Genomic DNA, 22995 nt, shown 5'->3' with positions numbered 1-22995 from the left:
CAGGAGGATCAAGTTCAAAGCAAGCTTCAGCAATAGCAAGGCACTAAGCAACTCAGTGAGACCCTGTCTCAAAATGAATATAAAATAAGGCTGGGGATGTGGCTCAGTAGTTTGGTGCCCCTGAGTTCAATCCCCGGTACACCCCCTCAAAAAAATTCTCTTTATGGGAATACGTACACATATGTGGATGCACAAAGATACGAAGTTCATTAAAGCTCTAGTTTTAGTTGTTCAAAATTAGAAGAAACATAAATGATTATGAATAATTAAAGTACTACCAGATGCTGGTGGCACACGCCTACTAATTCCAGCTACTTGGGAAGCTGAGGCAGCAGTATTGCAAGTTCTAGGCCAGCTTGGAAATTCAGTGAGATGCTGTCTCAAATTTTTTAAAAATAACAAAATGGGTTGAGGATGTAGCTCAGTGGTAGAATGTCCCTGGGATCAACTGCCCTAGTACTTCAAATAAATCAAGTAAGTACTACCATATAATGGAACATCTATTACCTGATTGTTAAAAACAAAAAGATGAAGTGTAACTATATACATTAATATGGAAAACAATACATAATGATCAGGTTTTTTTAATTTTAAAACCAATGTAAAAAATATATAGCAAATAATACCAATGCTTAAATAATACCATTAATAGGGGGAATAGGACTAGAAAGGAAAAGGAATAATTTTAACTGCGTAAGTAATCAACTTGTTTGAACCTTCCGTAATGAGCATGAATTTATTTTATTTCAAAAATAACAGAAAAATACACAATTCTAGTCTGTTGTTATGGTTATCTCTGACAGATGAGACTAAGATGATTTTTGTCCTATTGTTTTCACTACTTTCCAACTTTTTCATGAGAAATATGCATACTTTTACATTAGAGAAACTAGTTTTCAAAAAATCTGTATTTTATTTCAAAAATTAAACTATTTCAGTTTTTTCTTGTGTAAAATTAATTTTATTCTCCCGAAAAATAATTTTTAAATTTAATAAGGATTGCCAGGCCCAGTGGTGCACATCTTAATCCCAGCAACTCAGGAGGCTGACACAGGAAGATCAGGAGTTCAAAGCCAGGCTCAGCAATTTAGTGAAGCTCTAAGCAACTCAGCAAGAACCTGTCTCTAAATAAAATATTAAAAAGGGCTAGGGATGTGGCTCAGTGGTTAAGAGCCTCCAGGTTCAATCCCTGGTACCAATAAAAAAAATTTAATTCTGACCTTGGAAACTTGATTCTGTGATTTCAGCCTCCTTCAGAAAGCAGTTTTAAATTTAAGTTTAGGAATATAGTATTTGCTGTAGGACATGACATTTAAATTTGGACTATTAGCTAACATTAAGCACTGCAAATGCTAAGTATTTTATCTTCATTGTCTAAACAGATTAAACAGTTCTATGAAACTGAAATTATATTGTTACATTATTATCTCCATATTATAAATGAGAAAACTAAGTTTTGAAAAGAAAGTGTATTAGGCAAGAAGAGTAGCCAGGATTCAAACCCAGGTCTCCAGTTCCTAAGTGCTTAGGATACAAGGAATAAGTACTAATATAAGATACCATACAGATAAAAGACTTGAACTCTAGAATCCTGAATGAATGTTCAGACTATTAATCAGCTGGTGATCTTAGAATCAGTAGTGAAACTAGTTTCATCAGGGAAGAAAACTATCAGTATTTGAGGCAATGGGGGCTATTCTCCCCCTCCCTACTTATGGAAAGGAAAAGGGATACAAGGCGGAACTTCTAAACACACAGTCCACTCAAAACCTTACCTCTGATTAGTGTGTAATTAGTTAACCCTCTAACTGGAAGGGGTTTTGACAACAAAATGATCAAATCCCTGAAGACTTAAATTCTTAAATGTGGCCCAGTTTTAATCAAAAACAGAAAATTTAAAAAGCCAAAAGAAATGTATACATGAACACCATTATTGTAATAACCAATACTGATAGATTAAAGACAGGAAAAACTTATCAGTAACTATTTTATCCTTGGCTACTTATACAAGTTCTCTCATTTTTCAAAAAAGTAAAATTGAAAGTTTATCCTCAGCTACCAGAACAAGTTCTAAGTTCCCTCTTTTAAAACATATAATTAAAAAGAAATACAAACTAAACTGTTAACCATGTCTACATGGAAACCTGTCTATCATGAAGATCAAAGAACCACAGGAACCCCTATTCATTTGTTTAGTAGATATATTCTAACTATAAACTTACAGTTACTTTATGAGTTTGGGTTGGCAGCACTGGCATTAAGTGTCACCAAGGTCAGAAGAACAACTCTTTTCTGGAGAGTAGGGTGAGGTTTGCCTATAGTTTCAGTGCACCAGAAGCTGAGGCAGCAGGATAGCTTCAGCCCAGGAGTTAAGAGGCCAGTCTGAGCAACACAGTAAGACATCATCTCAAAACAAAAAAGAAACAACAGAGTTTATAGAAATAAGTGGCAGAGAAGGTAACATCAAGAGAACAAGTTTCATACTGCTACATTTCTACACCTCAATCCCTCAGGCCAATAAGGCAACCTTGTAAGTTATAGACAACTGATCATTTGGTATAAAAGATGACAGTATTGAAGCTGGTACTAAGCTATTTTTCCAGCCTGTGGAAGAGAAAGGTAACAGTGGACTATTTAGTGAAAACAAAACACACTGAATTTAGGTCAACCTCTTTCACCAAAATCTGAAAGTTAGACCAAGACCTACATATACTATAGACCAACGTGAGGTTCAGTTTCCATAATGTAAATCAGTGTTCTTAGTTAACTGATAACTAGAAAGACTTAAAAGCAAGGATAAAAGAGTAAGAGTTGCTTTAAATCGATATCCCTGACATGAAAAAGGCTTTCACTCATGGAGGAAAGGGAGAGATACATATAGATGAACATGAATGTTTTACATAGCCCTAGAGCTTCTGGCAAAGTTGACAAGTTTTAACCTGCTTTAAAAATTACTGTTCACCGCCTTCATCCCAATCTAACTTATTTAATGTTATTCTTTTGGACAACCCTACAAAAAAAGCAAAACCCCCAGAGCAAATTCTTGTACATTTCAATATCCTGCCTACTTATAAGAGCGGAAGAGTCGACACAGCAGGGAAAAAACGTGACGTGCACAACCTTGATCCAAAATACAGCTCGTAGTAGTTTACTTTTAGGCCTAACCATTTTGATTGTCTTTTACAAAAAAAAAAAAACAAAACAACAACAACAACAACAACAACAAAAAAAACTACAGATCACTTCCATCGAGATTATATTAATGGGAGTTGGTTATTTATTAAAGGGGCAACAAATCATGCTCACACTACTCAGAATTATTCCCATTAAAGATAAGATACAAGGATGGGGACAACCTTAAACCAACTGACAATGGCAATTACTCTACTCACTTCAATTCTTCAGCGACTATATCTTTAAAGAATCAGTCAAAAGGGTGAGCACACCCAGGAATTTGTGACAACGTCTTCTGCATGCACGCTCGTGTGTTTCAAAGATAGCCAAACATGGTGAAAAGTCAATCTCGACTTCACCTAAATTACCTAAAGAAGCAAATATTCACCTCCTGGCTGAAGATCAAACAAGCACTGTGAGAAAATCCGAAAGTTCTGTTCTTAAGCGGAGGCCCTCAACTCCCGGGTAAACTGTTTCTACTAAAGAGGGCTAAGGCAGAGAGCTTACAGTTGAGAAGAGTTAAGATCTGGGACAATAATCCCAGCAGTGAAACTGCAGCGAACAGAGATAGCAAAGAGGAGCTGAGATTAAGGGGAGAAAATCAAGGAACAAACCCCGAGGGATCCCGACCAGCAACAGTAAACCAAGAAAAGGGAGAGGGTGAAACTCGAGGGAAGGAAAGACCGACGGCAGAGCCCATGGCGCGGCACGATCAGAACAGGGCTGGGTCCAGGAAGAGCGAGCCCTGGCAGCCCAGCAAGCTTCCCATTTCGGGCTAAAGCCGAGAAGAAAACAGCCCCAGGGAGTAGACAATGAGCCACCGCCCCAGGAGCCGCGGCCCCCAGCTCGCAGGTGGCGACTTCCCGGACCTCGCAGGGCAGGTCTGTAGTCCCAGGCCGCTCCCATCAACCAGGCCGCGAAAAAGGAAGGGAAGAGGGCGACGGCCCACGTCCCGGACGAGCGGGCCTGTCTGCACACTTACCCAGGGGAGGAAAGGTCCCCGCCCCGGCGAGGCGTCTCGGTCGGAGCTCCCGGAGGGCTGCGGGGCTGCCCCGGGCGAGCGCGCGGTGCTGGGAGGGGAGAGCCGGGCAGGGCAGCGCGGCGGGGCGGGAAGAGGAGCCGCGCCGGAGCGCAGCCGCTGGTAAGCTTGGCCGGGCTGCGGCCGAGCCCGGCGGCGCCAGGGAGGGGAGGGTGGGAGCCTTCGGCAATGGCGACGGCCCGGGCCGGAGGGGAAGCGGAACAACCGCCGCTGCTGCGCGTGGCCACAACCCTCGGGGAGGGCGAAGGCGAAGAGCGGGGGGCGGGGCCAGAGCACTGCCCCTCCCCGATCGCAGCCTTGGCTCCCGGGGCCGGAGTCTTGCACAGCCTCCCGATGGGCGCGCTCGCGCAGGAATCCTGGGAGTTGTAGTTTAGTGATGGTTACTGTTTGGGGTTTTTTTCCCTCTCCCCTACCTTTTTTGGGTGGGTGGAGGGGGGATGGTCTTTGTATCGAGAGGGACAGCCAGTCCCTCATTTAATTCAGGGTTGTGCACTGTCTCCAGTCGGGTTTTGCATACTGATGATGCTATCAGAGTTACCAGAGAACTGCTGATACACAAATTTGATCCAGGACATTTGTTTCTCGGAATTCATCCATTCTCCATTTTGCTTTTTTTTTTTTTAAACCCTACAAAATCTTAATATATTTTGATGTTGATTTAAGCCCAACTCTTTGCAAATTAAGGCTTCTGTATTTTATCCACAAGAGTTCATGAATGTATTCATATATTGTATGAACATTTCAGTGTCTAATATGTATAGGACAACATTTGTCATTAGGGACAGAGTTCAAAATGATTCACCTTGTCTTCGTAAAACTTATAAATATGAAAAGAGTAAAGTACTAATATCTGGTGTGAGGAAAAACTGAGGGAGATCACTTTGGATAGAGTGGCCAAAGAAGCCCTCTTTAGAGTTGACCTTTAAGCCATGAGAAGCATCCAGGGGAAAGCACTACAGGCAGAAGGAAGAGAAAATAGGTTTCCCATGGTCAGTTAAGAAAGCCTGTGTAGCCAGGTGTGGTGTTGCATGCCTGTAATCCCAAAGGTTCAGGAGGCTGAGGCAGGAGGATCTCAAGTTTGAGACCAGCCTCAGCAACTTGGCAAGGTCCTAAGCAACTTAGCAAGACCTAGTCTCAAAATTAAAAATTTAATAAAGGCTCAGTGATTAAGTGCCACAGGGTTAAATCCCCAGTACAAAAGAAACAAAAAAGGAAAAAAAGAAAAAACAAAACTTGAATGCCATGGTTAGAAGTCTGCACTTATTCCAAAAACCATTAAAAGGATTTAAGTAGAGCAGTGATATTATCAGGCTTATACTTCTAAGATCACTAGACTGCTATGTGAAGAAGAGAGTATAGGAATGAAAGAGGAGAAGGGAAGTGAGGGGGTAATCATGATGGACACTAGGCAGAAAGCAATGGAAAAGGAGAAAGGTAATCTCAGGATGCAGAGCAAAAATCTCAATTGATATGATGCATACAGGAGAGAAAAGAATCAAGAAGCAACATGGCAACTATTAGATAACCTGAAAAATGTTCCATTAAACAAAATCAACTCTGGACAAAGGACATCCTTACAAAGACATAAGTAATCCTACAAGAAAAAAGGAGAATGTCTTTGGTAGTCTTCCAAACTCCACACTCAACCCAAACAAGAAGGAAACCCGAGTGGTAAGCAGGGCAGAGAAACCATGGTTGTTGAGGTCAAGGGTACCTACTTATCAAAGAAATGTCTACAGTTTTAATGGCTGTAAAGAAGACAAAAGACCAAAGACAAGGCCTTGGACCTGTTCAAGAAAAATGGATCTGTGATCTTGGTAACTCAAAGGGATTATACAAACTGGAAACATGCAGAACATTTATTTTAGCCTTGGCTTGGCATGGACAGAAGAATTAAAATGTCTCCATAGAATTCTTAACTAAATTTTCCCTCATATGAGTTTGAACTTATAGCAAAATTCAGGAAACCTCAAGTCAGGAAAGTAACTGATAATGCTTAAGGATCTGGAGGAAATTAATACAAATTCTCACTGCATAGGCACACCCTCAACCCAGGTCCCAAAGAATTCTACAGATGAGAGGATTTCAAAAGCTAAACAAAATATGCCTATAATACACCTGGGGAAATAAGCCACCATGAGTGGATCAAGAGAAACTACGAAAACAGAAATGAAGTCCATACAGGCTTTAGATATTGGAATTACTGGTTAGAGAATATAAAATAAGTTTATTTGAATGATTAAAGAAAATAAGACAGGAACTAGAAAACATGAGGAAGAAACAAAATTATTTTTTTAAATGACTAATCTACTTGTAAAGGAACCAAGTAGAACTTTTAGAAATAAAGAATAATTGGAACTAATCAAAGTAAAACTGCAAAACCCATGAGATAAAGCAACCAGAAAAGACACTTTCTACAAAGAAACAACTATTAAATTCATGGCAGATTTTTCCAAAGCACAAATGGATGTCAGTCTATAATGAAATAAAATTTTCAAAGTACCAAGAGAAAATAACTAAGAAGTGTACACCTAACTAAATTATCAATCAGATTAATGAGGTTGAAATAAAGATATCGTAAAAATAAAAAGAGATGTTACTAACAACAGAGACCTACTAAAGCAACTCCTTAAAAGACATAATTTAGGGCCAGGTGTGGTGGTGCTTGCCTATAATCAAGGATCAAAAGTTCCAAAGCCAGCCTCAGCAAAATAGCAAGGCCTGGGCACTTGGCAAGACCCTGTCTCACAATAAAATAAAAAGTGTATTTTAATGGGCTAGGGATATGGCTCAGTGATTAAGTAGCCTTGAGTTCAATTCTAGGTACAAAAAAAAAAAAAAAGCATCATTTAGATTATATAATTTAGATAATTTAAAGATCTCAAAAGGAAGGTGGAAAGTACAAGGTATATAGATTAACAGCTATTTCCTGCCATCCTATATCATTAATTAGGACAATTGTGAAGAGCATACTTAGTGCATACTGTTTGTTTCATCGTCTACCAAACCCTACATTTGGACATGAGTGGTGGCACATGCCTGTAATCCCAGTGGTTTAGGAGGCTAAAGCAGGAGGATCGCAAGTTCAAAGCCAGCATCAGCAACCTAACAAGACCCTAAAGCAACTTAGAGGGAAACTGTTTCAAAATATAAAAAAGGGCTGAGGATGGGGCTCAGTGGTTAAATGCCCCGGGGTTCAATCCCCAGTAACAAACAAACAAACAAACAAACAAACAAAACCCTACATGCAACTGTCTGCTAGTATAATATTTTTTAAGTTTGAGATATATAGGTGTCTTAGTCAAGGTTTCACTGCTACCACAGGTGCTGTCACAATTAATTTGACCAAAAGCTGCCAGCACTGTCCATGCCACCACCTGAATGCTATGCTGCCTAGACATTTCTTCCACCAGATTACGAAGTCCACCACTTTTAAAATCAGCCTCACAGAAAGTCTCAGGACACAACATTAACACAGACAACTTCTCAGCCAGAACATAACAAGAATGGCCTCTACTCCAAATTCCAATAGTCTTTCTTTTTCTCTAAACATTCTTGAGCCCTGTCTTCACTGTCCACAATCCTGTTGGCACAGTCCTATTCTGGTCTTCTGAGCTCCCACCAGAATCAGTCACTAAGCTTCACTTACTACAACCTAAAGCATTTCCAGCTTGCACTACTAAATATCTCAAAATTCCTCCCACAAAAAAGCTCAAAAAGCTTCAGAACCACATGGCCAGGCCAGGTTTGTCATAGCAATGACCCCACTCTCGATACCAATTTCTGTTTTAGTCAGCCATTTTGCTGCTATGACTAAAGGATCTGAACAGAACAATTTTAGGGAAGAAAAGTTTGAGGGCTCACAGTTTCAGAGGTCTTAGTCCACAGAAGGCCGGTTCCATTCCTTGGGGCTCAAGGTGAAGCAGGACATCATGGCAGAAGAGTGTGGCAGAGGGATACAGCTCACATGTTGATCAACATGAAGCAGACAGAGGCTCCACTCTCCAGATACAAAATATATACCCAAAGCCACGCCCCCCCAATCAACCACTTCATCCAACCACACCCCACCTGTCTCCAGTTACCACTTGGTTAATCTCATCAGGGATTTATTTACCGATTAGGTTAATACTCTCACAACCCAATCATTTCTCCTCTGAACCTCTTGCATTGTCTTACATGTGAGCTTTTGGGGGACACCTCACATCCAAACCATAACAACAGGTATTTATCACTCTACCATAATTTATTTTCATATCATTATCATCCAGAGCCAATTATCAGAATATAGTCAAGTAGCTTTAAATGAACAGACTATCTGCCTACAATAATCTTTAAATTCATAAATATTCTGAAATCATTAGGGCTACAACAGATCTTTTCAGTTCTTAAGCCGTGCATCATGATCCAAAGGATCATGTAAGTTCTTGGGAGAGTGGCTAAGCTATAGATACACACCATACACACACACACACACACACACACACACACACACACAGAGCTACCCCACCACCACCTTAGTTGAGGTATGCTGTTTCCCTGATCTTTGCATCTGAAAGACCCTAACAAAATTCTTTTCCTTTTTTTTATTTGCAGTGTTGGGGATCAAATCTACAGCCTTACCCTTGCTTTATCACTGAGCTATATACCCAAACACCCTAACATAATACTTTAAGAAAAGCCATAAAGGTAGAACAAATACTAGAACATAAAGAACAAGAAACAATACCCATTCTCTTGGACTCAAACAAAAAGACCATACTGAGAATTACAAAACTGATTTAAAATGTAAAGGGCTTATTCATTAAGTATCCAAAAAAGATAATATATCCCACCATCATGCTCACCCACAAGAATGGGGTCCTAATTAGAATAAGATATATTCCATGTTTGTATAATTTTGTCAAGATGGACTCTACTGTCATGTATAACTAAGAAGAACCAAATTTAATATATATGTATATATAAAGATATCAAAACCAGAAATATCCTATCAAAATTGATGTCATCAGCAACCACTTACCAGGCAAGAAGAGTTATATCAAAGTTTTCTTCATTCACATTTACATTGTTATTACTTTTCTGAATACCTGCATAAATGAGTAAATGTCCCAAGCCACAATCTTAACTATTAACCTGAAAATGTGCTTAAATACTGATGAACTTGATTCTAATAAGCAATAAAAAAAATATACTTATGGATACTGATTCATGCTTTTTTTTTTTTTTTTTTAAACCAGGGATTGAACCATGCTTAACCACTTCACCACACTTCCAACACTTCTTTTATTTTTTATTTTGAGAGAGTCTCGCTAGGTTGCTTAGGTACTCGCTAAGTTGCTGAGGCTGGCTTTGAACTTGTGATCCTCCTGCTTCAGCCTCCCAAACCACTGGGATTACAGACATATGCCACCACACAGAGCCCGAAACGTACTCTTAAGAACGTACTATGTTCCACCACCTGTCTAACCATATTCCAAATATTGTCTGTTGATGTTACTGAATTTTAAATGACTATATATAATTCCATTTCGATGTCATATTATTAACTCCGTAGTAAAAGAAATTATTAATTTCAAATAAAAGAAATGCTTGTAAAACTTGACTTCTTTCTTACAAAAAAATACAAAAGAGATATGAAGCTAGACTGGGTTGAAACTGCAGTCATTTTAAAGATTTCTAATATTTCTGTTTTTACAGCATTGGGTTGCCTTTTCTAACATTTAAGTCCCACGTATGCATGCACCTTCAAAAAAAAACTATTTTGAATAGTCAAGCTACATACATTGAATTATGAAAGATTTATTCCTATTAAAAAAAAAACAAAATGTTTTAGAAAAACAAGAAATGATAGCATGTGTAAAACATGTCAACATATGTCAGCATATGTTACTCAACATAAAATGAACAATGCAACACACTCTGGCCTGTTTTGGAAGATGCTTGTCATACATTTTTTATTTTCTATTATTATTTTATTTCGCAGTGCTAGGGATTGAATTCTCTCTACCACTGAGTTACATCTCCACCCCTTTTTTACTTTTTGAGATAGGGTCTCCCTAAATTGCTGAGTTGGCCTTGAAATTACAATTCTCCCACCTCAGTCTCCCAAATTGCTGGGATTACAGGCATGTGCCACCATGTTCCACAGTTTTACTTTTTAAGTCTATGTCATTTACTTTATTTTTTAAAATGATCCCAAATATGACAGTAAATCAGACCCTTTGTTAAAAAAAAAAGAAAGAAAATCACTTGAAATTCCATCTTTTCTGTCAATGTACAGTTTATTAAAATATACTCTTTAACATGACAATCTGAGTTCTCTTTCTGACAATCTTGATACTATATCTTAGTATTGTTTCATCAAGCCCTGTGCGAATATTATAAGAGGTAAAGGAGAACTGAGGTGCTTCAATGAATAATCAATTTTGATATTAATAATGTCTTAACTGTTAAACTCTGAATAGCCTTAATATTCTCATGAAATTAAATAAACTTCATTTTCATCCAAATGATTTTATTCTTATTTATAATGATTTTCTCAATTTTTAGCTTAAATTGAAAGGTTTCTGTTCATAAAATTAAAATGATTTATCACTAATAAATAAGGAACTCATTGTTCTATCCCAAATGAAGTTAAAGTCACTTCTCACAATATAATTTAACAGAATTAAGCCTCTTCTATTGGTACTTGATGCTTGAAAATTATCAGGGTTCACACAACAGAGCACTAAATTTTGGAATTAGTTGAGAGTGACCTAAAATTTCCTCTGGTAAACATAATTTTAGTCACAAATGATGATGAAAGCAATGCATTAATTCTGGAAGAACACCTCTAGTCACAAATAAACATATCTTATTTGGTTTATAGAAAACATTAAACTGAATAAAATTTATAAGGAAAAATGACCATATTTGAAGACAGCTACAAGAATCAAAGTAGAACACAGAATTGTAATAAGTAGAGTCACAGAACATACTAAAGAGGTATGTATAGTCAGTCCCACTGGAACTTGTAGAGTCACATTCTTATATATCTGTGGAGAGAAAATTAAAAATAAGAGACATTTAAAATGTATTCCTAAAGTGAGACTATTTCTTTGATTTTTTTAATTTGATCTTTTTCTCTTTTAAATATTTTTAGCCAATGATGTATTACATGTAACATTATTGTATGAATGACTTTCAGATCTAATATTTCATTTAATGCTATAGATTCAAATTCCCACAATCATTTATTTCCTATTAGTTTGGTCTTTTTCTACTTGTTAGAGTTGTGTATTCTTTTTTAAAAAAACTATATCCCAGCATCACCTCTGTAATAAATATAAACAATTACTTTCTTTACTGCTTTACCTTAGAATACAGAATTCTAATTTGAGCCCTAGGAAAAAAAAACAATAAAGTACCTGTTTATTTGTTTCATGGTATCCCTCCTCAAATTATTCACAAATCACAAAACTGAATCTATCCTTACTATGGTTAGCAATGCAAAAAATCTCCTATGATCAACTTAGTTTCTATTTGGTTTCGAAGATAAAGGGGTTCAATTAGGAACCTTGGGAAATTTTGTGGTTCGAAAATAAGTTTTAAAAAAACATTAAAATTTTAGGATGCTCTTTGAAATTCCATCTTTTCTGTCAATGTACAGTTTAATAAAATATACTCTTTAAAATGACAATCTGAGTTCTTTCTGAACAATCTCGATACTATATCTTAGTACTGTTTCATCAAGCCCTGTGCGAATAATATAAAAGGTAAAGGAGAACTGAGGTGCTTCAATGAATAATCAATTTTGATATTAATAATGTCTGAACTGTTAAACTCTGAATAGCCTTAATATTCAGAGTTTAATGTTCATTAAAATTTAGGTAACTTGGGAATACTTTCCTTTTCTGTTTATGAATACCTGGATTTTAATTTCACATTTAAAAAAAGTTATCAACACAACCTATAACAAACACTAACTGAAAATCAACTTTAAAAAAAACAGCATCTTAAATCTTAGTATAGAACACCACCTAATTAATGGCCTAATATCTATTTTCCTGGTTCGTATAAAGAAGAAAAAAAAGGAAAACAATCTAAAATATTTAATTATGACTTTTACTTCAAATTAAATGATCTTAAAGAGAAATGATTCAAAATGTTTTAAAGGGTAATTATTTTGTAGCAATGTACATTACTAATTTTTAAGTCAATAAATCATAAATAAACTGTAAGCATACTCTTTATTCATATAAAAAAATCAAATGCAATTCTCCAGATCTTTTCAGGTACCATATGGCAATGGCAGTCTACTGAAAAACAATTCTATGTTGCATAAATTATTAGCAGCCATCCATCTTCCCAAGAGTTGGTTCAACGAATGTCCTCCAATACAAAACAGCAGTGCTTTACAGTAGGTCTTCACTGTAAGTGGCAGTTTCCTAAGCTAGCTGGTAGACAGATTACTAAACAACCACAAGAAAATTACTTCAAATTTAAATATCCACGATATTACATATGAATAAATCTGCCTTCTGGTTACCTGACTGTTTTTGTTGCAAGCTCATTTAGCAACTTGTAAAAGTAAACTAAAAATGAAGATACAGACTGTACCACTGGACCAAACAAAGCAGGCTTTAAAGAGAATTAGGAACAAAGAAACTAACAGTAATACAAACACTAATTAAAAGGCAGCTCTTAAAAGGGGAACAAAAGGATAGAGAGGAAAAAAAAAGGAAAAGAGGTACTTTGTAAAGAGACATCACTATGAAAAGAGGAAAGAAGTAGACTACTGTTACCTAAAGAGAGTAAGGGGGGTATAAGTAGGAAACTGTAGATTACTAAGACACAGCTGGTGCTTAGAAAGTATTAATGTCCAATTTAATGATAACTTAAAATATGCTGGGAAGTTAAAACTACAAATGGCCTGAAGTGGCCCAGACTTAGATAAACAATAGCAATACAACTGTCTGGAAGCTTTATCTTAAGTTTAAATGACAGTACTTTGGATTTTATTTTCCTTTTTCTACTTCCTCTATGTAATATAGTTTATTTTCTTGTTCAAAAACTAATAAAAAGTTCTAAATAAAGTCTTACTGATAAAGGAAAACAAAACGAACTTGACATTATTTTTCTTCAGCATTTCACACCTTTAAAAAACTCACAAATGATTGTATACCTTTACCCAAATGAGGAAATAATGTTACCATCAGTAGCAAAAAAACATTAAAAACAAACAAAAAACTCACATTCTATGACAAAGTAACATTTAAACGAGGCAACACTATCTAAAAACATTAAAATATTAGCTTACTGATTTATACTTCATGTTGTTCCACTGGCAGATCTCCTTACTCTTCAAAGCACAAGGAGCTGCCACTTGTGACTGAGCCCAGCATCTCAAAATTGGGAACTCTGAGAAAAATGGTAGATCACAATGTTAGAAAATCTGTTCTTAGACCCAAGGCTAGGCTTATACTGAACATCAACAAAAGTCAATGCTGGGATATGACTATCCAAACATTTTAACACACGATATATATGATTTGGGCCCACCTACCACATACGGTTATTTTAGCATCTTTTTTTTTTTAAATGTGGGTGAATGCCACAAAAAATTACAAAATTACAAAGATATCGAACATGACTTCTTAACAAATCCTGTTTTCTTTTGGGTTTTGGATGGTTTTGGTTTTTTGATTTGGTTTTGTTTTGCTTTGTTTTTTGGTGGTACTGAGGATTAAACCCAGAGGGGCTCTATGACTAAGCGACAGCCTCATCCCCCACTTTTTTTTCTTCTTTACAGACTACATTTTGATGCATCGTACACAAATGTGGTTATTTTTATTTTAAGACCGGGTTTCACTAAGTTGCCCAGGTTGGTCTTGAACTTGCTATTCTCCTGCCTCAGTCTCCTGAGTTACTGGTATTACAAGGCACGCATCACTGTGCTGGGCTGCATTAAAAATTTAATACACAAAATTTTTAAAATGTAACATTTTTAAAGTGAACACACCCTAAGCATACAACTTGATAAATTTCCACATGAGAAACACCCATAGGTCTGACAGGGGCGGATCCAAGATGGCGGACTAGAGGGAGGCTGCATTCCTTGTCACTCCTTAACTCTGGTTTCAAGCAGAGGATATCTGTTTCTTGGTGAGGCAGTTTTTGCTGCTTCTCGATCCCCTGCTGTTTACCCCATTTGTCTACTGTGATCACCTGCAGTCTGCCAGCATATGGACGCCTTTTTGAGTGCAGACTGCTCATTGTCAGGTGCCTATCATTCGCCATTTGCCTGCCTCTCGCCTGTCCATCGCCTGCCTTACACCCATCGATCACCCACCACCTGAGGTTCACCTCCCGATCGTCCAACAACAGTCAGCAAACTGATCCCCAACTGCCAATGGAGCACCAGTTGCCTGCTGTTGCCTGGAAGTTCACTGTTACAGTACCTGCAGGTTTGATTACACGTGGCTGCCGCCATTTTGAGACAACAGCCAGGCCCCGTAGGACTCCTGGCCGGACTGACTGAGCCCCACTTACAGGATCCCTCAGCCCAACTGATCACTTCCTGCCTCCAGGGCCCTCACATCCACTGACTGCTCCCTGCCGCCAGGACCACCAGACCAACTGACTGTGCCCTATCACCGGGACCCAAGACTGACTGATTGCACCCAGGCTCCAGGATCCAGGATCCCACAACCACACCAAACACACCCCACCTCCAGGACCCCTGCCTGACCAACCGCACCCTGCATAAAGGACCTCCAGTTGACCACGTCTACACCCCAAGCTGCAGCTCCCCATTTGCCAACACATTTCGAAGCCAGAGCGGCCATCATGGATAATCCTGGAAGTAGTTCCAATCTTTAGGTGAGGCAAATCCCATCCTGAGATGCCTGCTGGAGATTTGAAGCTCATTGTCCGGTACCTCTCATGCATCAAGCTACTGAACACTGGGAGGTTTCATTACTATATGACTGTTATACTATAGATTTTCTTTTTTCTCCTTATTGAACAATTTTAAGTTCTTATTTCTTTACTTTCCTTGCTCTCTTTTCCTCTTGTTTACCTGTTCCCTCAGAGTCTCTTTCTCCCTTTTTGTATGCTAATAACCATTTTTTTTATTATATTCTCACCCTTTCTATTATCTAGAACTTCTGTATATTCTTTTCTTATCCCATTAACAGCCACATGCTACATCCCTCTGCATCCTCTTTGTACTCCATTAAAAACTGCAGCCCTTATTGCAAATGTTTGTTATACTGAAGATAATAATTGAACTCATTCTGTTTATTATGACAATATTGTTAATGTCCTCATGAGAGCTATTTGGTCTAGGATTGCATACTGTCTCAATTGGACACTGCTAATACTGATCTCCCCATTAAAGAAAAGGTTTAGGAAACCTACAGGGGCCACCATAAGCCTATAAGGGGAATCTGCAATACCCCAGATCTGCACTGCTAGAGGGGAAGATACATGAACAACATGAAAAAACAAGGGAAGAAAATTATCCGAACAAATCTAGATTCTGTATTAATAGAATCCAGTGACAGTATGGTAGAAGAAATGTCAGAAAAGGACTTCAGATTATACATGATTAAGATGATTCGCGAAGCAAAGGATGAGATAAGAGAACAAATGCAGGCAATGAATGATAATACCAATAAGCAGTTATAAGAGCAACTGCAAGAAGCAAAAGATCATTTCAACAAAGAGATAGAGATTCTCAAAAAAAAAAAAACAAACGGAAATCCTTGAAATGAAGGAAACAAGAAACCAAATAAAAAACTCAACGGAAAGCATCACCAAAAGACTAGACCACTTGGAAGACAGAACCTCAGACAATGAAGACAAAATATTTAACCTTGAAAATAAAGTTCCCCAAACAAAGAAGATGGTAAGAAATCATGAACACAATCTCCAAGAACTATGGGACATCATGGAAAGACCAAATTTAAGAATTATTGGGATGGAGGAAGGCATAGAGATACACACCAAAGGAATGGACAACCTATTCAATGAAATAATATCAGAAAATTTCCCAAGCCTGAAGAATGAAATGGAAAATCAATTGTAAAAGGCTTACAAAACACAAAATGCACAAAATCACACCAGATCCACAACAAGGCACATTTTAATGAAAATGCCTAACATTCAAAACAAACATAGGATTTTGAAGGCTCCCAGAGAAAAGCATCAGATTACATATAGGAGGAAACCAATACGGATAGCTGCAGACTTCTCAACCCAGACTCTAAGACTCAACCCAGGCTAGAAGGGCCTGGACCAACATATTTCAAGCTATGAAACAACATGTTTGCCAACCAAGAATCCTATACCCAGCAAAACTGACCTTCAGATTTGAAGGTGAAATAAAATCCTTCCATGATAAACAAAAGTTAAAAGAATTTACAAATAGAAAGTCTGCGCTACAGAATGTTCTCAACAAAATATTCCATGAGGAAGAAATGAAAAACAGCAATGTAAGTCAGCAAAGGGAGGAACTACCTTAGAGAAAACTCCACTCAAAGGAGAAAACAAGTCAAGTTAAAAAACAAAAATAAGCCCAAATGACTGGGAATACAAATCATATCTCAATAACCCTGAACGTTAACGGCCCAAACTCATCAATCAAGAGACATAGAGTGGCAGAATGGATTAAAAAGAAAGACCCAACAATATGCTGCCTGCAGGAGACTCATCTCATAGAAAAAGACATCCACAGATGGGAAAAACCTACCACACACATGGACTCAGTAAAAAAGAGGGGTTTCCATCCTTATATCAGATAAAGTGGACTTCAAGCCAAAGTTAGTCAGAAGGGATAAAGAAGGACATTTCATACTGCTTAAGGGAACCATAAGTCAGGAAGACATAATGATAGTAAATATTTATGCCCCAAACAACGGTGCATCCCTGTACATCAAACAAATCTTTCTCAATTTCAGGAATCACATAGACCACAACACAATAATTCTGGGTGACTTTAACACACCGCTTTCACCACTGGATAGATCTTCCAAAAAAAACCAAACAAAGAAACCATAGAACTCAATAACACGATCAATAACCTAGACTTAATAGACATATATAGAATACTCCATCCATTAATGAGCAAATTCACTTTCTTCTCAGCAGCACATGGAACCTTCTCAAAAGTAGACCATATGTTATGCCACAAAGCAGCCCTTAGGAAATGCAAAAGAACAGAGATACTGCCTTGTGTTCTATCAGATCATAATGGAATGAGAGTAGAAATCGATGACAAAATTAAAAACAGAAATTACTCCAACACCTGGAGACTAAACAATATGCTATTGAATGAAACATGGATAACAGAAAACACCAGGGAGGAGATAAAAAAATTCTTAGAGGTCAATGAGAACAACAGTACAACATATGAAAATCTGTGGGACACTATAAAAACAGTACTAAGAGGAAAATTCATTGCATGGAGCGCATTCAAGAAAAGAACGAAAAATCAATAACTAAATGACCTAACACTACAGCTCAAAGCCCTAGAAAAAGAAGAACAAAATAACACCAAAAGTAGTAGAAGACAGGAAATAATTTAAATCAGAGCCGAAATCAATGAAATTGAAACAAAAGAAACAATTCAAAAAATTGACAAAACAAAAAGTTGGTTATTTGAAAAAGGAAACAAAATAGACAAACCCTTAGCCACACTAACAAAGAGAAGAGAAAAACTCAAATTACTAAAATTCGTGATGAAAAAGGAAATATCACGATAGATACCACTGAGATACAGAACATAAGGAGAAGCTACTTTGAAAAATCTGTATTCCAACAAAATAGAAACTACCGAAGACATTGACAAATTTCTAGAGTACATGTTCCTCCCAAACTGAACCACAAGGACATACATAATTTAAACAGATCATTATCAAGCAATGAAATAGAAGAAACCATTAAAAACCTACCATCCAAGAAAAGACCAGGACCAGATGGATTCTCAACTGAGTTCTACAAGACCTTCAGAGAAGAACTCATTCCAATACTTCTCAAAGTATTCCAGGAAATAGAAAAGGAGGGTACCCTACCAAACTCATTCTATGAAGCTAATATCACCCTCATACCCAAACCAGGCACAGACGCACCAAAAGAAAATTTTAGACCAATATCCCTGATGAATATAGATGCAAAGATCCTTAACAAGATACTGGCAAACCGCATCCAAAGACATATTAAGAAAATTGTGCACCATGATCAAGTTAGGTTCATCCCTGGAATGCACAGATGGTTTAACAACCGTAAATCAATAAACGTAATCCATCATGTCAATAGACTTAAGGATAAGAATTATTATGGTTATTTCAATTGACACAGAAAAAGCATTCGACAAGATACAACACCCCTTTATGCTCAAAACACTAGGAAAAATAGGGATAGTAGGAACACACCTGAACATTGTAAAGGCTATGCCCATGCTAAGCCCATGGCCAACATCATTCTTTTTTTTTTTTTTTTTTTTTCAGTGCTGGGGATTTGAACCCAGGGCCTTATGCTTGTGAGGTAAGCACTCTACCAACTGAGCTATATCCCCAGCCCCCAACATCATTCTTTTTTTATTTTTTTTTTTATTTTTATTTTTTTTGCCAGAGATTGAAAATTTTTATTACTGAAGGACAACTTGGACTTCGCCAATGCCTAGCTTCATGGGGGCATGTAGTGTGACTCATGATTGTGAACACAAAATCACGGTAAGCCTGTGCTACAGCCCTGGGCTACTTTTGAAGACTCTCTGGAGGACACTTGGTTACACAAAACCTGACTTGCTTTAAAAAATGTGAGTCACATTTTTTTTTCCCCAAAATGTTGCTCTTTCCTTTCTGCCTCACCCCCATCTTCCTGCTTCCTTGGGGCTTCTCACTGAGTAACACAGGGCTTGGCCTTGCCAGACCTTGGGCAGCAGCCCCTCTGCCACGACCGGTGCCTGGGCCTGAGGCTGAACCTTTGGTCTCCGGAGTGTGATTGGATTTAGAGCCCATTCATGGTGCCTATGGGTGGTCTGGCTAGTGGGTGGCCCCATTAGGCTGGCTCACGGGTCTCCAGTGAAGCCTGTAGACACCAGCCCAAGGCAGGGACACTGCTGGACTCTCTGGGATTTTAGAACTCTCGCTTCTACTAGTGGACTGAACCACAAGATAGCCATACTTCACTTTCCACATTACAAGTGCCTGGGAGGGTCCCAGGCCTCACCTGCTGTTGTACAGAATGCCTGCTTTTCCTCAGAGTTTTAGGAAAGTCCATGATGAGTTAAGGGCTGCTGCAGGTCTGGGCTGCGGATGCCCCGCCTAGCTCAAGGGAGCCAGCTCCCACTGCACCAGCAGCCCCCCTGGACTCCCGCCCTAGCCTGCTCAGCTGGAAGCCTTCTAACATGCACCAGCCCACCCCTGAGGTGCTATCTGCTTGCCTTGCCTTAAAGTGATGGACTGAAGGAAGGCCTCTGAGATGTCTTGCCCTATCAGTGGCTTCCAGCAGCCCTTCTGGCTGGCTCTGCTGCTGCCCACACCCCTTGAGCTGCAGGGGCCACCACCCACTCTTCCCTGCTAGGACAGGCCCCCACCCCTGCTGCCTGCAGGCTGCTGAGAAGGTCATGTGCAATGAGAACTTCCAACCATGAGAACTTTGACTTCTGTTCTGAGGGAACTGCCCAGGTGAACAAATCAGCTCTGAAATTCGTCACTCTCTTCAGGTCCCTGTCTGTTTTCGTGTTCCAGGTCCAAGCCTGGGACAGAGCTTGATGACAGCAGCTGCAGGCTGTCCAGGACCCCATCCTCATACAGAGCCAGCTTCTGCACCATTTTCTGTGGAGCTGGATTGATGATGATCTGTGGTGGCTCCGAAGACGATGAGGATGAAGCGGAGTTGCCCAGGGGCGATCCTTCTATGGATGTGGGTCGAAGGCCTGAGCCACTCCCCCAGCTTGACTCTCCAGCGGTGTCCCCCTGAATACAGCCAGCCTCTTTGAGGGGTGCTGGGCCTAAGGGGCATCTTGGGGTCAAGTTCCAGGAGTGCAGGGCAGCAGAGAGGCCGGATATACTCTCGTCGCTCTCCACGGGCTGGATGGGGCTCTTCAGGAGCTGCCGGGCAGCGTGGCCTGGGGCTTCTGAGGGCATTGCCAGGGGTTGCCGTGGGCCACTCCCACTCTGGGCATTGCCAGTGGTAGACACATAGGAGTTCTCCTGTGGGGAAGGTGGGGTAGGGTTGGTAGCTTCTGGTTCCCAAGAAGGCCCTGCCACCGCTGCCTGTAGCTGCTCCAGCCTCTTGTACACCTGGGTCATGGGGGGCCTCCTCTTGGCCCGGCGGTGCAGGCAGCAACAAGCCAGCTGACCCAGGGCCAGGCCCAGCTGTGGCAGGCAGGGTCCAGGCCTGGGGTCCAGGTGCTTCTTATAAATCTGGGCAGCGATGGGAACAGCCCAAGCATCTGTGGCCACACCTCCTTGGAGAGTGGTTTGGGTGCTTTTCAGGGTCACTCCAGCCTCCTCAGCCTCATCTTCAACCAGGTCTTTCAGATACTTGGTCCTGGATCCATGTGTCCTCACAGCCCTCTGGCCAGCCAGGGTCTCCAGCACTACCACCCCAAAGCTGAAGGTGTCAGTGTCCACGGCCAGCCGGCCCGTCTTGATGTACTCCTCAGGCAGGTAAGCCAGGGTGCCCCGCACAGTGCGTGTCCGGGCCACGGCACTGCTCTGGCCAGGGTTGGCCCCTGCAAAGCGGCTGAAACGGGCCAGGCCAAAGTCTCCCAGCTTGGGCATCAGTCTCTCATCCAGAAGGACATTAGAACTCTTGATGTCTCCATGGATGAGGCTGGGGCTGTCCTGATGTAAAAACTGAATGGCCCGGGCTGTGCCCAAAAGGATGTCTAGTCGCTGAGGCCAGGAGAGAGGAGGGCAGGCCTCAGTCTGGAAGTGGAGACGGTCTTCTAGGGAGCCATTGGGAAGGAACCCGTAGACAAGGCAGTAGAATCCACTCTCAGCACAGTAGCCAGCAAAGTCCACAATATTTGGGTGACGAAACCTCGACAGCTGCTTCACCTCAGTCAGGAAGCTCTGCTTCACCACAGTCCACTCGAGGTCAGACTCCTCCTTCAGCCTTTTCACGGCATACATGGTATTCCTCATCACTGCCTGGTACACACACCCAAAGCCGCCCTCCCCGATCCTGAGCTCTTCCGAGAAGTTGCGGGTGCCCTGGGAAATCTCACAGAGGGGCCAGCAGAATGGGGAGGGGTGGGCCTCCTGCAGTAGGGACGCTGGGCTCTTTGGGCTTAGCTTGGTAGAGGAAGGGACTGGAGATGGCAGTGGTGGCTGCACAGTAGCAGGTCTTGGAACAGGGCAGAGCTCAGGACCTGAACGAATCTGGGAGTCTGGAAAAGCTGGGGAAGGGAGGGTGGACGCGGAGGAATGTAACTTCCGGGGGCTCCAGGCCTCGGCCTTAAAGGGTTCAGGGTTGTTGCCGGGCATCGGGGCAGTGGCGCTGGGGGGTGGAAGAGGGGTGGGAGGGTGCCAAGACATGATGATGTCCCGCACGCAGCAGCTGCAGGTGCGTGAGGATGTGCACGAGGTCGGCCACGCGCGCATTGCGGTTGATCCAGGGCCACAGGACGCTGGCGGTGCGCTGCTCCTAGCGCTCCCACAGCCGCAGCTCGGTCTGGTCGCGCACGATCAGGGCCGCGAACTGGCACCAGTCGGCGGGTTCCAGGGCGTCCATCACTTTGTAGAAGCAGCACATGACCCAGGGTGGCACCTCATACAAGAAGTGCTGGGCGCCGGGAACCGCGGGCTCCCCCGGGCCCGGCCCCCCGGCCATCGCCACTGCCGCCGCCGGCCCGGGGCCTCTCGGGGCCACTGCGGGCGCAGGTCTGGGCCTCCCAACATCATTCTTAATGGAGAAAAACTGAAAGCATTCCCTTTAAAAACGGGAACAAGACAGGGATGTCCTCTTTCACCACTTCTATTCAACATCGTTCTTGAAATACTAGCCAGAGCAATTAGACAGACTAAAGAAATTAAAGGGAAACAAATAGAAAAAAAGGAACTTAAGCTGTCACTATTTGCTGATGACATGATTCTATATTTAGAGGATCCAAAAAACTCCTCCAGAAAACTTCTAGACCTCATCAATGAATTCAGCAAAGTAGCAGGCTATAAAATCAACATTCATAAATCTAAAGCATTTTTATACACAAGCGATGAAATATCTGAAAGGCAAATGAGGAAAACAACTCCAACTGCAATAGCCTCAAAAAAAAAAAAAAACTTGGGAATCAGTCTAACCAAAGAGGTAAAAGATCTCTACAATGAAAACTACAAAACATTGAAGAAAAAAATTGAGGAAGACCTTAGAAGATGGAAAGATCTCCCATGTTCTTGGATAGGCAGAATTAATATTGTCAAAATGGCCATACTACCAAAAGCGCTACACATATTCAATGCAATTCCAATTAAAATCCCAATGATGTACTTTACAGAAATAGAGCAAGCAATAATGAAATTCATCTGGAAGAATAAGAAACCCAGAATAGGTAAAGCAATCCTTAGCAAGAAGAGTGAAGTAGGGGGTATTGCAATACCAGAACTTCAACTATACTGCAAAGCAATAGTAACAAAACCAGCATGGTATTGGTACCAAAATAGGTTCATCAATGGTACAGAATACAGGACATGGACACAAAACCAAATAAATACAATTTTCTCATACTAAACAAAGCGGCCAAAAATATGCAATGTAGAAAAGATAGACTCTTCAACAAATGGTGCTGG

At 40.4% G+C, this 22995-nt stretch overlaps 3 protein-coding genes and 1 pseudogene across 5 annotated transcripts in view; 1 reads left to right on the top strand and 3 right to left on the bottom strand.

The window, feature by feature from the left end:
• The window catches only part of PAK2 (p21 (RAC1) activated kinase 2), a 75429-nt gene extending 70993 nt beyond the window's left edge, over positions 1-4436 (bottom strand). The window contains exon 1 of the mRNA XM_079156235.1: positions 4157-4436. The gene's annotated coding sequence lies outside the window, so the exon portion shown is untranslated. The remainder of the gene's footprint in view (positions 1-4156) is intronic.
• LOC306671068 (biogenesis of lysosome-related organelles complex 1 subunit 6-like) overlaps positions 1-22995 on the top strand; it is a 343174-nt pseudogene that overhangs the window by 288321 nt on the left and 31858 nt on the right. The gene's annotated exons all lie outside the window — the stretch shown is intronic.
• Positions 11062-22995, bottom strand: part of PIGX (phosphatidylinositol glycan anchor biosynthesis class X) — a 32556-nt gene continuing 20622 nt past the window's right edge. For both annotated transcript variants that reach the window (XM_079156271.1, XM_079156272.1), the window contains 2 exons: positions 13515-13615; positions 11062-11250 (listed from right to left, as the gene is read on the bottom strand). In XM_079156271.1, the coding sequence (XP_079012397.1) occupies positions 11107-11250; positions 13515-13615 (245 nt within the window). In that variant the 3' untranslated portion in view covers positions 11062-11106. The remainder of the gene's footprint in view (positions 11251-13514; positions 13616-22995) is intronic.
• LOC306671039 (interleukin-1 receptor-associated kinase 1-like) lies at positions 19052-22081 on the bottom strand. Its single transcript, XM_079156218.1, is given in 3 exon segments — positions 19052-21760; positions 21762-21856; positions 21860-22081. Coding segments are annotated over 3 exon segments (2142 nt in total). The 5' UTR covers positions 22043-22081; the 3' UTR covers positions 19052-19896.

The sequence above is a fragment of the Sciurus vulgaris genome, assembly GCF_902686455.1.
Source record: "Sciurus vulgaris genome assembly, chromosome: 10".
Taxonomy (NCBI): domain Eukaryota; kingdom Metazoa; phylum Chordata; class Mammalia; order Rodentia; family Sciuridae; genus Sciurus; species Sciurus vulgaris.
Note: the sequence above shows the minus strand (reverse complement) of the source record. Positions and strands in the feature narration are given on the sequence as shown.